Genomic DNA, 15,691 nt, shown 5'->3' on the forward strand with positions numbered 1-15,691 from the left:
ATCTCTGCCCGAAAAACAGCGTCCGTCCCCGGCAGAAAACTTTAACTCACCAAGTGTTTGTTGTTGGCTGACGGTCAGCCCTCCCGACTGAGACTTAATGAACTTCGTGAACTCCCCGAGTGAAATGGTCAGACAGCGTCCAGTTTACTGATGGCGATTATGTAATTATGTAAATTATAGAAAAACGTAACTTTGTCACTTTCCAGGATGTTTGGTGGGTCAGGATCTCAATCACAGCACATTATAACAGCATCATAAGATTATAAACAGACAGCTGGTACATGTTTAGATTAACAGGAGGACACGGGAAACACCTTGGAAAAAACACATACGTCATCATCATCACGTGCATCGTCACGCCTCCGCATCACTACAGACAATGGTGCTAACATTGTTGCTGCAATAAGGAATCTTGGCTGGACACAACCTCCATCTTTATTTACTTTGGGTATTTAAAATGTCTTCTTCACGTTCCAATGTTAAATATTCTTTAGAAATGAAGGTTTATTGATCTTTGAAAGGGTGTACTTGCATTATTATGCCATTATCATTATATTAGTTGAAAAATGGTCTCAAAGCGACAATATTATCGTTTATCGCAATAATTTCTAGGACAATTTATCGTCCAGCAAAATGTGTTATCGTGACAGGCCTAGTTGCTACTTCCTCCTCCAGCAGCTCAAGTTTTTTTCACATGCGTACCACAAAATACAGTTGGCCTACAAATTTTTGTTGACCTTGTCCTGCACACAAGTGGCTTGTGAAAGAAGCTTCTCGACACTTAAATTCATTAAGAGTCGTCTCAGGAGCAGAATGCGAGAGGAACATTTGGAAGCCTTCATGTTGATGGCAACAGAGAAGGAGATCCTCATGAGACTGGACTCGGATGATGTGATTGATAGAGTGGCAGAGAAAAGCAAATTATTGCGCAACCTGCTAATGTAACTACATAAAAGGTAAAACATTTATTTTTCATGTTCTGGTTAAGCGATACTATTATGTTCTGTGGCAGTGTAGTGTTTCTGTTTCTGTTGGTTGCAGATGACCTGAGAAGACAAACGTGGCCTCTCTGTCAAAATTGCCAGGGCCTCTTTTTGGTGCCAGTCCGCCACTGGTCGGCCGTGACAAACATTTAAACTGAAACGAATCAAACATGGGGTTTAGAGATAAGGCCACGGGTGCTCGGTGGGAGTTTCCCCCATGTTTCTCCAGTTTCTTCCTCCATTTCTTCGTATGGCATGACGCAGTACAGGTACGGCAATACGACTAAGACAAACCATACGCGAATCAGCAGAAACAGTTTATTTTCTCTGAATTTTGCAAAAAAATTTAAAAAAATCATCAGCTGACGTAAGCTCAAAAGTAGCAAGTAACGAGAGCATCAATAGAAATGTAGTGGAGTAAAAAATACAATATTTGTCCTTCAAATGTAGTGGAGTGAAAGTAAAAGTATCCCCCAAAAATAATACTCAAGTAAAGTACAGATACTCAAAAACTGTACTTAAGTACAGTACTCAAGTAAATTTACTTCGTTACTGTCCACCACTGGTGATGACGCAACATCACATCAGCAGAAACCTGTGAGCGTCTGCAGCAGGAAGGAGACGACGCGCGCGCGCACACAAACACACAATAGTGAAGACGCCACATCATTATAGAGCATCGATCCGATCAATACTATCGATGAGTGCTGATTATCAGGGTACGTGTGACGTCACAGTGCGCTGAGCAGGTGTCTCGTACACACTAAAGCAGGAAGCAGCTGATGAACATCCAGCATGTTTCCACATTGTTCCGCTGTTCAGATGAAATAAAGTGAGAATGAAAAACTCTCAGTGAGTGATGATCAGTTTTCTTACCGTCTCCAGCAGCAGACGTTTCTCCAGAGCAGCTCAGCAGACAGAGACACACGAGAGGAACAAGCTCCATAGTTGTCGATGACCTCTGAGGACTTCACCACACTGATGATGTCTCTATGTGACGGAGCTTCACACGCTCCTCAACACCCTGATTGGTTCATCACAACCTGTTGCAGTTCCTCAGCCTGCAGGCAGTGAGAGCTGCAACACATCCGGTACAAACCACATATTTCACTATGACTCATGAACTGCATTTTGTCTTCACACTAACATTAAAGCTGTCTATAAAAAATCTACTTTACAGCCTGAAATTGAGCTTCAGCTTCACTGTTCATGTGTAAAAGCTGCTTCTCTTCCTGACCTGGAGCGACCTGATCAGCAGCAGTGAAACATCTCTGCAGTTCCTCCAACACAAGCAAATAAAGATCCGCTCCAGACGTGTTGGAAGAAACAGGCTGTGATGAAGAGTGTAACTCAGCCCCCGAGTTTCATAGTCCACAAAACATGTCCAGCTTCCCTCCTCATATTCAGGCAACACAAACACCACAGTGGTCTGTTGGAAATACAGTTAAAGGAACAGTCCACTCAAACAAAACAAACACTCAGTCATCATCTCCTCCCTCATGCTGATGTAAAGTCAGGTGAAGTTTCATAGTCCACAAAACATTTCTGGAGCTTCACAGTAAAACTCTCCTCAACAACTGAAGTAGCTGGAGACTTGTTTTAAAACAGAAAAACAACAGAAATAAAACTCCATTAAAACTTTGCTGAATTAGCTGTTAGTAGTTCCTGTTTGCAGTGAACCTGTTGATGAACAGACAACTATCAGTGGATTACTGTGAGACTGAAGGAAACTTAAAAACAGGAGATTTCTCAGGCAAGTTCTGCACATGTAAGAAGCGTCTGTTTTCAGGACACAAATTTATGGAGTCATTATCTCCCCCAGTTCAGCTTGATGATGTTTTTTATCGAGTGTCCAATGTTAAATTTTTTCCACTGCGTGGAACCCTTTGATGTATATTTAACATCAGGAAGCTAAACTAAGCTCAGCTCTGGACCAACTAGTTTGTACGACGTCTTGTCGAACCAAATCTGAAGACGAAAGATTTTAACGTTTTAACAGAATTTGTGGAAAAACAACAAAAGAAAATGCAAAGTGACGACATTATGTGAACATAATGAGTTGGTTCATGGAGATAAACAGTTATTTCTCCAGTCAGATGCTTTTAAACTGCAGCAGAAGACACAACGTTATAATCAAAAGAGCTCCAGTCAAAGTCTGTTTCCTTTGCACTTTGTTTCATTTTCTTCTTATCTATACGACAAATTATAGAGTCGAGCCAAGAAAATGTTTCTGGTGTTTCCACTACGTTCATACAATCTTTCTTGGAAGTTGTACTCTGTTGTACACGAGACGTGAAAGAAGAAGTTGTGTGAAGAATTAACGAGAAGTTCAAACCCTGCAGACTTCCTGTTTTGGCCAAACACTGCTTGAAGTGGATGTGAACGTTGGTCTGTTGGTTTCAGGAAGTGAGTCGGGTTCAGATGTTGTTCAATCATCAGACAAATGTGTCAGAGCGGACTGATGCCTTTTTACTTTGACAGGATTCTGTGTCCTACACTTGACTTGGACACTATTTGTGATTGAGTGCTGTGAGATAAAGGCGAGGACTGTATATGTATATTTATTTTTATATTTATATATATTAGTTGTATGCTAGCTCAGTTGAGGGAGCAGACATGCTGTGATCTTACGGTCTATTGCAACAATACGTGTCCAGGAAACTACAGCATGGTTACTTTTGTGAACACAAAAGTATGTGAACCTTTGCTTTCAGTATCTGGTGTGACCCCCTTGTGCAGCAATAACTGCAACTAAACATTTCTGGTAACTGTTGACTAGTCCTGCACGTCGGCTTGGAGGAATTTTAGCCCATTCCTCAGTGCAGAAAAGCTTCAACTCTGGGATGTTGGTGGGTTTCCTCACATGAACTGCTCGCTTCAGGTCCTTCCACAACATTTCGATTGGATTAAGTTCAGGACTTTGACTTGGCCATACCAAAACATGAACTTTAATCTTCTTTAACCATTCTTTGGTAGATCGACTTGTGTGCTTACGGTCGTTGTCTTGCTGCATGACCAGGGGCGATTTTAGGATTCAAGAACATCAGGGGCCAAGGGTAAAAGAACAGGGGCTGAAGTTGTGAAAATTGTTGATGTGTGTGTGTGTGTGCGCTCACACTCTGCTTGCTCTGCTTCCCTCTCCAAGATGCACCAAGATGGATTTATGTGACTTCTGCCTACACATTATCAATCACAACAAAACTGCACTCACGTCTGCACAATGTTTTTTTTCTAAAAATGTGAAATCAGAGTATTCACAGTTGAAACATAGTAGCTATAGCTTCATGAGGGTCAACATTTTATGATGTATGCTGCTTTCTTTAATTTTTTAAGGATCTACAGATCTGAAATAAAGTATTACTATTAAATCTGGTCTGCATCACACAATTTACTGAATTGCAGGGCTTCTAGTAGTAGCCTATTGTAGCCTATAAATACAACTCCAATACATCTTGAAACCGAAAATGTTGGAGCCAAAAATAATGTTTTAATGTGAAAGTTGGAGGAAGTGATTCCTCTACACACATACAAATTTTGACAAAGTATGTTTGGTTTTGTAACTTCGATATTCACAAAAATAAGCCGTCCTCCGAGCTGGACGGAGAACATTGATCGCTATGCGCAGCCGACAGCCGGGCGAGTGCGCAGGGACCGTCTGCAAATTGCAATACAAGAGCCAGATGCTGCAAACAAAAATCAATAACTCCACTGTTACACAGTATTGGGACTCCAAAATCACCACACACACCAAGGGTCTCCTCATGGTCATACTACAACAGCAGTTTTGGATGGATAGGCTGTTGCATATTTTTGGTGATTTTTTATTAGTATTAATCATTAATATCTACCAATATTAATCAATAGCTGCACTGTTATGCAGTATAGAGACTCCAACATCACCAAAATATGCAAAAGCCTATGGTGATTTTGGAGTTCCAATACTGTGTAACAGTGGAGTTATTGATTTTTGTTTGCTCTTTGTAAAAATGCTATGCTATTACGGTGGGATAGAGGCATCATTTGTGTTTGGAAAACGGTTCGCTTCAGATTTATTGATCCCGGAAGTTCGAACCTGTGAATATCCTTCCAACTTTACTTTACCAACTGCGTTAGTTTGGGTTTTTATTTGTTATGATGCAACACTAAAGCTGTGTCAGAAGCACGCGCACGCTTATCAATGATTTTGTGTTCGCATCAAAAACTTTTGGAATTGAGGTGAAAGGTAAGATGTGGTAAACGTGAGGAAGGTCACATTGTTAAGACGGTGTGGGTGGTGAATGTTTTCATGGCTGCCACCATCAGCAACACGCCCCACTTCCTGTTGAATAATCTGTAAGCCTACATATCAAAGCACACACATGACTACTACTATTGTGTCAAGCTGGTGTCTGTGATTTTGTGAGTGTATAGCTGAGGATTTACTGTACGTTTTACTTCTTTGCTTTGCAGCAGCTTGTCAACGACTACAGCAAAGATCTCTATCAGGCTGTCTTACATGCAGTCACAAGATCAGCAGAAAACAATGGGCCTCATTCATGAACCGTTCTTACGAACAAATGTGTTCTTAAGTCCCACTTACGAAGATTTGATGAAGATTGTGGCATTCATGAATTCTTTCTTATGCAGGATTTATTCTTATTTTTTAACATTTTATATTTTATTTTATTATAAAATCTGCTTAGACTAAGGTCACGTTTATTCAAACACCTTGCATCTTAACTTATGACTCTCCCTCACTGTTACAGGCCTGTATGATGATCATTGCCTGCTGTGTTCTGCACAACATCGCTATGAAGCGTGGTGTGCCACTTCCCCCTCAGCCACAACACCGTGAGGATGTGCGTCCTGACGCAATGATGGGACCAGACTGCAGGCACGCTGTTCATGTTCGAGCGCAATTAATTGCCCGCTTGTGAAGAAAATGCGTTAATATCACAATTTCAGTCTAACAGTCTAATTCACTTTAAAAAAATAAACAAACAAAAAAGACAGACCTTTCAGTGCACATCTTTCACATGTTTAAAGTTTTTTTTTCGCTTCACCTGCTGCACGCCAACTGATTTATTTTTTGCTTTTGGCATTTTGTTGCTGTTTGCTCTGTACTACGGCATCAGTGTCCACACGGCCCTGCAGTTTCGTTTATGAGCATTAATGGGCGGTTACCTATGCTAATCCTATGTTAATTAGACTCACCTTGCACACGCTCTCAACTTACGCAGAGCTGGCATTCATCAATGTAGGAACACAGCTGCAAACAATTCTGAGGCTTACGAACATAGATACATAAAGGCTAGATGTCTTACAGCGGAGTCTAGAACGTCCTCACAGGTCGGCCATCTTGGTACAGGTTAGCTTTCCGGCTGTATCTGTGTAACCTGAGGTAAAGTCAGTGATCTGCACAAACACTTACTCTTATCTCGCTGAAACCTTGATGGATTTACAAACAGTTTGGTTTCTTACAAACGTCATTAACGTGGTTATATTTCTGGATGTTTGAACATGTTGAAATCGCATCTTTTCTCTTTGAAGAAATCATCACAGTTTTAGTTTGAAGGATTTTTAGCTCGTCTTCTGGGTTTATAATGGGTGTGTATTGCGTGAGCTAGAGTGGGTGACATCATCACTAGAGTCGAGAGCAGCTGCAAAAAGTTTAGAAAAAACTCTCTTCAGCTTGATTTGGGTCCCACATCTTTTACTTCACATAGACAATATATACATAGAAATGTAGGAAATCTTGTTGGCTTTCAGATGATGGTCTTATTTCAGATATAGGACTTAAACTTTTGGCTGTAGAAGCCCTCGAGCGACAAGTGCTCCAGCAACTCCCCGATAAGCCGCAGTGTTAACTTTGAGCCTAAATCTCTGGAGTGGAGCAGACGGTACCGGTTTTGTCTCTCGCTCTTGTGCCCTCATTTTTTCACTCTACAGAAATAAAAAACACACCACAGGTTCAGCAATGTCTCCTGTTACTCACTGTATACATATTTTGGCCATAACCATTACACTTTTGTCTAGACCTGCAGGTGTTTGGGAGGTGTTTTCTCATTCATCCTTATGGGGAATTTTTCAAATTTCATTTTACTACTGCTTCAGCACGTTCAGCTACAGAAACCGTTCAACTATCAACATGTTCAGCTCTTTAAGCTCTTTCAGCCTTGAACTGTTCAGCTTTTTAGCTTTTCAACTTTTTCAAATATTAAGCTTTTGCAAAAATAATAGTAATATGGAAGCAAATATAAAAATCCTCAAATCCTCTTCAAAACTCATCCACTTTCAACCTCTTCTTGTGTTAAAATATTTTCATTCAAAATTGGAAATATGGACTTGTATGGTTATTCGTCTCAAGGCCTCAATTATTCATAAGTATGCAGTGTCATAAACACATCTCTGTACAGGGTGGGGATTTCAACATGCAGCATTTCTTGATGTATAGCCTATTGTAGTCTACCTATTTTAGAACATTTTTCTATTTTTTAGAACATAACATAATTATTCATAAGTATGCAGTGTCATAACTACATCTTTGACGTTTATAACAAACCAAACCGTTTGAAAATTGGTTGAAAATTGAGCAAGTTATGGTTATTTTAAAAGTACATGTTTCATTACCAACACAATGTTATGGGTGAGCGAGCTACCTGTACCAAGATGGCCAACCTGTGCGGACGTTCGACTCCGTTGGCCAGCAACGCGGACGAGACATCTAGCCTTTATATATCTATGCTTACGAACGCGTCGATGAATCTGACGTAGGGTTTTCTTAAGGAACCTCTGAGAAGATTCTTAAGAAGATATTGGTGAATGAGGCCCAATCTTCCCAAAGGTTTTTTCTTCTTATCTTTCTATCAAGGTACACACCTTTCCTCTTTTACTACATTAAGATATAGCCTACCAGTGAAAATGTCATTTTAATGCATAACTGGTTCGATTAAACTACATCCATAATTCCCCTGATTTAATTAATACGTGCAATTTAAAATAAGTGCCCTTCTAATGCCCTCAAAACACAATAATTTACGGCAAGCCTAACTGTTACTCTGTTTCCACGTTAAGAGAAAATACCACTGTGCAGATGAATAGCCTACAGGTGAGGTGCTATCTAACGTTATTGTTACCTAAGGTAACGTTACCTGAAGTTCTTTCTTGATTCTTTGCTAGCATTGCCTTTGGCCTGAAAAATACGGATATCCACGTCTGCGACGTCTGCACATGCTTGTCATACTCTGTGAAGGAGTTACTTTTACGTTGTTGAGGCAACTTCTCACGCGCAGTGATCTGTGCAGTTAGTTCTGGGCTCGTGTGGGCGGAGGGAGCGGGTGAGAATTGTGACCAGAGTCATTGGGTTGTGACTGACTGAAGTGGGCGATTTGATGTGTCTATTTCTGTATTAAAAACTGTCATTTTTGCCGGAAAAAAACGTCCGGGGCTAGGTTTAAAACATCCGAGGCTCTAGCCCCGGAAGCCCAGGGCTAACGACGCCACCATGCATGACCCACATTCTCTTGAGATTCAGTGCACGGACAGATGTCCTGACATTTTCCTTTAGGATTTGCTGGTTTAATTCAGAATTCATTGTTCCATCAATGATGGCAAGACGTCCTGGCCCAGATGCAGCAGAACAGGCCCAAACCATGACACAACCACCACCATGTTTCATAGAAGGGACAAGGTTCTTATGCAGGAATGCAGCGTTTTCCTTTCTTCAAACATAACGCTTCTCATTTAAACCAAAAAGTTCTGTTTTGGTCTCATCCGTCCACAAAACATTTTTCCAATAGCCTTCTGGCTCGTCCACATGATCTTTAGCAAACTACAGACGGGCAGCAATGATCTGAGAGCAGTGGCTTTCTCCTTGCAACGCTGCCATGCACACCACTGTTGTTCAGTGTTCTCCTGACCGTGGACTCATGAACATTAATATTAGCCAATGTGAAGGAGACCTTTAGTTGCTTAGAAGTTCCCCTGGGGTCCTTTGTGACCTTGCCGATGATAATACGTCTTGCTCTTGGACTGATCCTTGTTGGTCGACCACTCCTGGGGAGGGTAACATTGGTCTTGAATTTCCTCCATTTGTACACAATCTGTCTGACTGTGGATCGGTGGAGTCCAAACTCTTTAGAGATGGTTTTGTAACCTTTTCCAGCCTGGTGAGCATCAACATCTCTTTTTCGGAGGTCCTCAGAAATCTCCTTTGTTCGTGCCATGATTCACTTCCACACACTTGTTGTGAAGATCAGACTGTCCACACTGCCCTCAGTAAACACACACCTTCCCACAGTGGATGGGCACGAGCAGGTTGGAACCACTGAGCAGCATTCAGGAGAATAATTACAATAAAATAAGATTGTTTTTTATTTTCACAGACGTCTCACTGTAACTCTTTATCTTCCAACGGTGAAACCACGAGAGGATGTTTGCAGGAGACGAGTTTCTCGGAAAGTAGCAGCCTTCTCAAAAGAGGATATGAACTCCCCCAAACCTACTCAACCAACCACCCAACTCCCCAAGTCCATGTAGAAACATCCTCTACACAATCATGTGTTTCACAGAGAGTTGAACCTCACTACAACCTGACTGAGCCTTTCAACATGACACTATCACCTGTTACCAATGAACCTGTTCACCTGCAGTCTTTTGTTGCCACTATCCCAAACTTGGAAGCAAATATTTACAGAAATCAACATAGTTTATTAGTTTCAACCTAAAATATCTCGTCTTTGCACAGTATTTAAATAAATACAGGACAAAAACTACATGCAAATGATTGTATTCTGTTTTATTCATGTTTTAACTGTCTGTTGACAGAGGTGCACACACCTGACCTATAGAGCAATACATGTTTATATGTAAACAAACAAAGTGTTCATTCTAAATGTTACAGTTCACCCATTTAGCTGCAACATGAGATTTAACATGTAACTTCTTTTTTTACATATAAACATATTTCTAACAATTTATATCTCAAATGTGAAGAAATTGAGCTAAATATTGAAAATATATCAGTGAGAAAACTGCAGTCAACTTTCTACATTTGGTTTTATGTCCCAGACGACCTCTGTTTAGTGTTCGCGCCTTTTTAATACACATAAGTGGTTTTAAATCTAAATGAGTTATTTACTGATGTATTTTATGTCGTGGAACAAAGCATACATATCTCTTACGCCCATGTGTTAACCACAGACGATGTTTGACGAGAAACGGAAAATAGCAGCCTTCTTAAAAGAGGATGTGGCACTCATCACACCTGTCACACCCATACACACACACACACACACACACACACACACACACACACACACAGTCATGCTGCCAGAATGAAGCAAACACAATGAAATGAAGCTTGAAAGCCACTTACTCAGGAACAATATAATTATAAAGACTCTAACTCTGAGTTGTCTAAAAACAGAGTGCAGTCATTTACAAACAAACTGTTTACTGACAACAGTTTTATGATGTGTTCCTGAGTCCATGTAGAAACATCCTCTACACAATCATGTGTTTCACAGAGAGTTGAACCTCACTACAACCTCACTGAGCCTTTCAACATGACACTATCACCTGTCACCAATGAACCTGTTCACCTGTGGAGTCTTTTGTTGCCACTATCCCAAACTTGGAAGCAAATATTTACAGAAATCAACATAGTTTATTAGTTTCAACCTAAAATATCTTGTCTTTGTACAGTATTTAAATAGATACAGGACAAAAACTACATGCAAATGATTGTATTCTGTTTTATTCATGTTTTAACTGTCTGTTGACAGAGGTGCACACACCTGGGGTCCGTTTCACAAAGCAGGTTCAACAAACTCTGAGTCTAACCTTGAACTCTGAGTTGATCTACTCTGAGATAGGAAACTCTGAGTTTTCGGTTCCAGAACAGCTGATTTGAGTTAGTTTGATCAACTCGGAGTAGTTTCACCCGGAGTTAAGCGCGTGCGCCACAAGTATAAAAAGACAGCGTCAATGGAGCCCCGATTAGACGAGTCACCATGGCAACAGGGAAGAGGAGGGCTACGTTTTTCACCCCACTGGGCGTTTCAGGGCGAGGCACACTTTTCTGACCGCTCTGCATACAGCTGCCTTGCTCAAGTGCTCTGCATCTCCGACGTTGTATAAAAAACTCCCATTTGCAAAAAAAACGCAGCGCAACACACACTATCTGCTGGGATGTGAGAGCATGACTTCGGTTGGTAGGCTAATGTTGGAAATGTAAGGACGGTTTAGGTTGTGTATGTAAATGATGGACTGTGACGTGAAACGGTACCGCTCAAAAAGATAATTGTCTGGAAATGCAAGAACATCTATGCGCGGTCTGATGATCATCTCCCGAAGAAATATTTAATTCTCTGCGCAGTAATGCTGCACCTTCATCCACGGATCATTATCAAAAGGACATGGTAGTGAAAATAGTCGCCACCTAATATAACTTCTAATGTCGCCTACTGACTGATTTTTGCAATGATTTTCTCAAAAAACAGACGGCAGAACTATATTACGCCAAAACTCGCCTGCTGACTGAATGAATGAGGAAATCAAATACCGTGTGTGGCTGAAAGAGGCGGAGACAGAGAGAAACTCGAGGTTTGTTGAGAAAAACCTGGTCCCGACCAGGTTAGAGTCATAGAGTATGTTACCATGGTAACTGACCGAGAGCTTAAGTTACCTCTCTCTGTGAAACAGGCTGGAGTTTCCCCTCTTTCTCTGGTGTGAGTTACCTCCCTTTGTGAAACGGAAAACGCAGAGTTTCCCTCATTTCAGGGTTAACAGACTCAGAGTTTTCACTAAACCTGCTTTGTGAAACGGACCCCAGGTAAAGAGGGAACACTTTCTGTGTCTGTTTCTAACTTTAGGTTTAAATACTTGAATTCCAACTAACCCAGGATGGATGGAGACAGAGAGAACTGAGGTAACTAAAATCAAGCATGAAGGTGAGGTTTGCCCAGGGCGTCATGCAAGCTAGGACCGCCACTGCTGATTAAAATATAAATTTACGAAAATATTTGATCCAACCAGGCTGTCAACATTTTCTCTTAGATTTAATACTTATTTCATATCATACAAACACACCGCCTGTTATTGGTGAGTCGATTTTAAGAAACTTTGTGCGAGTCTAACGTGGTTCTGCCATGGTTCTGAAGTATTTACGGAAATTTGGACCATCACAAAAGTCTAGTGTAAACTCTGCCAGTGGGTCGGCTACCTTGTAACATACATCCATTTTGATATTCATAACATTTTCAGCCTTAACAGCAGGCCAGCTGAGAACTTTTTTTCATGTAAGCTGCTGTGTAAGCTGCTGCTTGTAGGAGGGTTTCAGCGGTTTCAAAGCCTCTCAGGACTCATGTGTAAACAACTTTGCACCTTGTCTCGACGCCCTCTGGTGCATCTTTCCAGAAAATACATGCAGTCCCCTTTAGTTGCACTTTTCTCCTCCAGTGTTTACAGGCTTGCATGAAAACTTTGAATTTTAAAGGGTCACCTTCAAAAACAGGTGTAGCTCTTGGTGAAAAGTTGGCTTGTCCTTTGTTGTATCAGAAATTCAGATATTTCATTTTGCCTTTGAAGAATTCGTAGTGTAGAAACATCATAAATTGCAGGTGAAGCATTTTCAGTCCTTTTTCTACTTTTGTGACAGGTAAGTTTTTATTTCCCCTCGATGTTCTGGACTCTTCGAGCTTTACATCAGGGATGACAACAGTTATTTCTTTTGGCCTTTGCTCCTCATAACAGGATTTCTTTCCATCTTGATGCAGCTGCTGCACCTAATAAACTGGACACTGAGTGTAGAGTTCAGTGTGTAACTGGACCTGACAGACTCTGGATCAGAACCTTAACAAATACAAAGAAGCAGGACACGCTCGTCCCTACAGAAGATCATTTCTGGTGAAGACAACAAATAATGAAAACTAAGCATTCATAAAATAGAATTTCTCATGGTAAATCATAATTATGATGTATCCTCTCATAATTTAGACTTTAATTGCGCAATTACCACAATAATATATGATCTCATAATTTCAAAATGTTCTCTCATATTTTAATTAGTTTTTCATAATTTTGATGTTTTTATCTCATAATTATGATTTAACATGGGAATAATTTTTCTGGCCTTCCATAAGTCCCAAGTAATGACAATAACACAGATATAAAATATAAAAGTCACATTATATTTACTTGTAGCTGCAAAGTGTTCACACTGACTGACAGTGTTAACAGCAGGCTTTAGTTCAGTGAAGTCTGATGGTTTTAAAGCACATGTGGAGCTCAGTCAGCAGCTTTAAGCACTACAAGCAGTCTGATAATATTTGGTCAATAGACGCAGTTATACAGCACTGCTGCCCTCATTCATCCATTCACTCACTCACTCACTCACTCACTCACTCAGTGAGCTACCATGCAAGGTGCTGGTCTGACCAACAAGAGACACATCAGATAATCAGAATATAATAATAAAAGAATAAAGCAACAGAACAGAGTGAAAGAGCTCGTCTTTGTCCTCAACAACATTAATAACAGAGTCAAAGTTTGTTTGGTCATTTTTTCTCTTAAAGCTTCACAAGAGTGGAACTGAATCTCACCAAATATCAGAATTCAACACAAACTTTTCATTTAATTCTCACTGAACAGAACGATTCATTAATAATCAGTCCTGTCAGCATTAAAGGCCACCTGCTCTCTCCTGTTACAGGTACACGTCTCTGTACTGCATGTGGACCAGCTCTTATTGTGGAGGGCTGATAGTAATGTATATTAAGGTGCATGTTAAATAAAACAATGAACGAAACAAATTAAACTACTTTAACAACTCCTGAGACACAACGACCTCATCAACACACTGAATATTTACTGGACGATGCTACAAAAATAACACGATCGTGTTCAATGATGATGTTTTGAACATTAAATAATAAAATAAATTATGGTTAATGTACTATTATTGTTAAGTGACTATAGTTAAATGTTTTTGCTTTGTTTGGATGCATTTTTACAGTGAAGTGCGTGAAGTAACAACAACAGCCAAGCTAACGTGTCAGGTAAGTTTTACTGCTGTACACTGTTCTTTACAAATATACTCAACAGTATAATAACTTAAAACTGTTCTGAATGTGTTCATTTTCATTCATAAATATCACAGAATTGTGGAAAGTACATTTTTACATAATTACTCTCATTTGGACCCTCCCCGATGTTGTTACCATGGTTACAACACTTGTTGTCTGATGCAGTCGGACTGACACGCCCAAAACTCGTTAAAAGAAATGAAAGTAATGATCACCTCAGTCCAAATCTCTGTCTTCTGCATGAAAGTGCAAACAAGCTTCATTTTCACTTTGCTGCCATCCCAACTCTTTAAACTGACTTTAAAACAGTTTTAACCCTCAAACTGCCTGAAACAACCAGTCAGAACATCCTCACCATCATCCAGCATCGTCTGAAACTCAAACTGGTTTCTTTAAATGTTTAACTGTTACAACACACACATACAGCAGCAGCAAACTTCACAGCACATGCAAAGAGAGTTACATTTCTGGATCAGGTGGATTGTTTCAGCGAGGTCGATGAGTTGGGTTCAGATTGAGGCTCTCTCTTCTCCTCGTCTGCAGGAAGGAAAACAAGTTATATTCAAGAAAACCTCAAAGGTCTTGAGTGTGAATATCAACAGAATGATTCATGTCTGAGATAAAACAACTGTCAAGACTCTGAACATGAGAAACAGATAAAGAATGAGATGTGTTGTCTGTTTATCATGACATGGTGATACATTATTTAAACTTACCTGTCGTAGGATTTTGTTTGTTGCGATGCTTAATGTAAAGCCAAACTAGACAACCACCAATAACAACACCAACTAAAAGAGTAGAGATGAGTCCAACAATCCACCCAGCAGACGACCCTGAAACAGATGAACAGTGAGAGCATCAGTCAGAGTGTCAGTGCAGGTGATAAACAGCAGACTGGACCTCACAGCTCACACAGAACAACTAAAGGTGAGTCTGCTCCTGAAACCTGAACTTGTTTCACATGAAAACTCCACTGGGATGAATGTGAGCAGGAACAGTGATGTTAGCTCTGATCTCAGGTCCAGTTTCCTCCTGCTGGGCTCCACAGCTCAGAGGCTGCTTCTGGTTCTGGTCCCAGCAGTGAAGAAATAAATGGACTTAGTTACATTCATCACTTTGATCTGACAGTAAAAACACAGGATCATCTGATAAAATATAAAACTTCTTCACAACACTTTTACTGATACTTTTACACTTTTACTCAAGTGGACTTTTACTTGTAACAGAGTATTTTTACTTTGTGTTTCTGCTTCTGTCACTTCAGTAAAGTATCCGAGTACTTCTTCCACCACTGACTACTGTCCAGAAACATGAAGGTTAAAATCACTGTGAGCTTCTTGGTGCTGGTCGGCTCCACAGTTATTGGGCCTGATGGGAGCAGATCAACACACAGTCTGTAGATTATTGAAGTTGAGTCTCAGTAGAAGACTGAAGTTTTCACTCAGTCTGAAACATTTTCAACATTTTTAAAACCTGATGAGGATCCTTTAGATGTGATTAATAATAGATGTGACGATCTGTAATGAGAGGGACTTTTTACAGTGTAAAATGAGCCTGGTGCTGCCCTCTAGTGGACAAACTGTGTCATGAAGACTCTGATTCTCAGTCACAGTCAAACATCAGTAAATGTTGGAGGTGCTGAAC

General features: G+C 40.3%; 2 protein-coding genes and 1 long non-coding RNA gene across 3 annotated transcripts in view; all 3 read right to left on the minus strand.

The window, feature by feature from the left end:
* Window positions 1–2,062, minus strand: part of LOC311255347 (neural cell adhesion molecule 1-like) — an 18,654-nt gene extending 16,592 nt beyond the window's left edge. Inside the window, exon 1 of the mRNA XM_084349759.1 lies at window positions 1,860–2,062. Within this exon, the coding sequence (XP_084205885.1) occupies window positions 1,860–1,929 (70 nt within the window). The 5' untranslated portion in view covers window positions 1,930–2,062. The remainder of the gene's footprint in view (window positions 1–1,859) is intronic.
* The window catches only part of LOC311254815 (butyrophilin-like protein 2), a gene marked incomplete at its 3' end in the record, with an annotated part of 74,882 nt that overhangs the window by 29,281 nt on the left and 29,910 nt on the right, over window positions 1–15,691 (minus strand). The gene's annotated exons all lie outside the window — the stretch shown is intronic.
* On the minus strand, window positions 9,735–14,876 carry LOC311255351. The gene is made up of 2 exons (XR_014622358.1): window positions 14,764–14,876; window positions 9,735–14,584 (listed from the first exon to the last, which is right to left on the minus strand). It is a non-coding gene; the product is annotated as an uncharacterized lncRNA (long non-coding RNA).

Source organism: Pagrus pagrus, assembly GCF_965226575.1.
Source record: "Pagrus pagrus genome assembly, chromosome: 3".
Classification (NCBI taxonomy): domain Eukaryota; kingdom Metazoa; phylum Chordata; class Actinopteri; order Spariformes; family Sparidae; genus Pagrus; species Pagrus pagrus.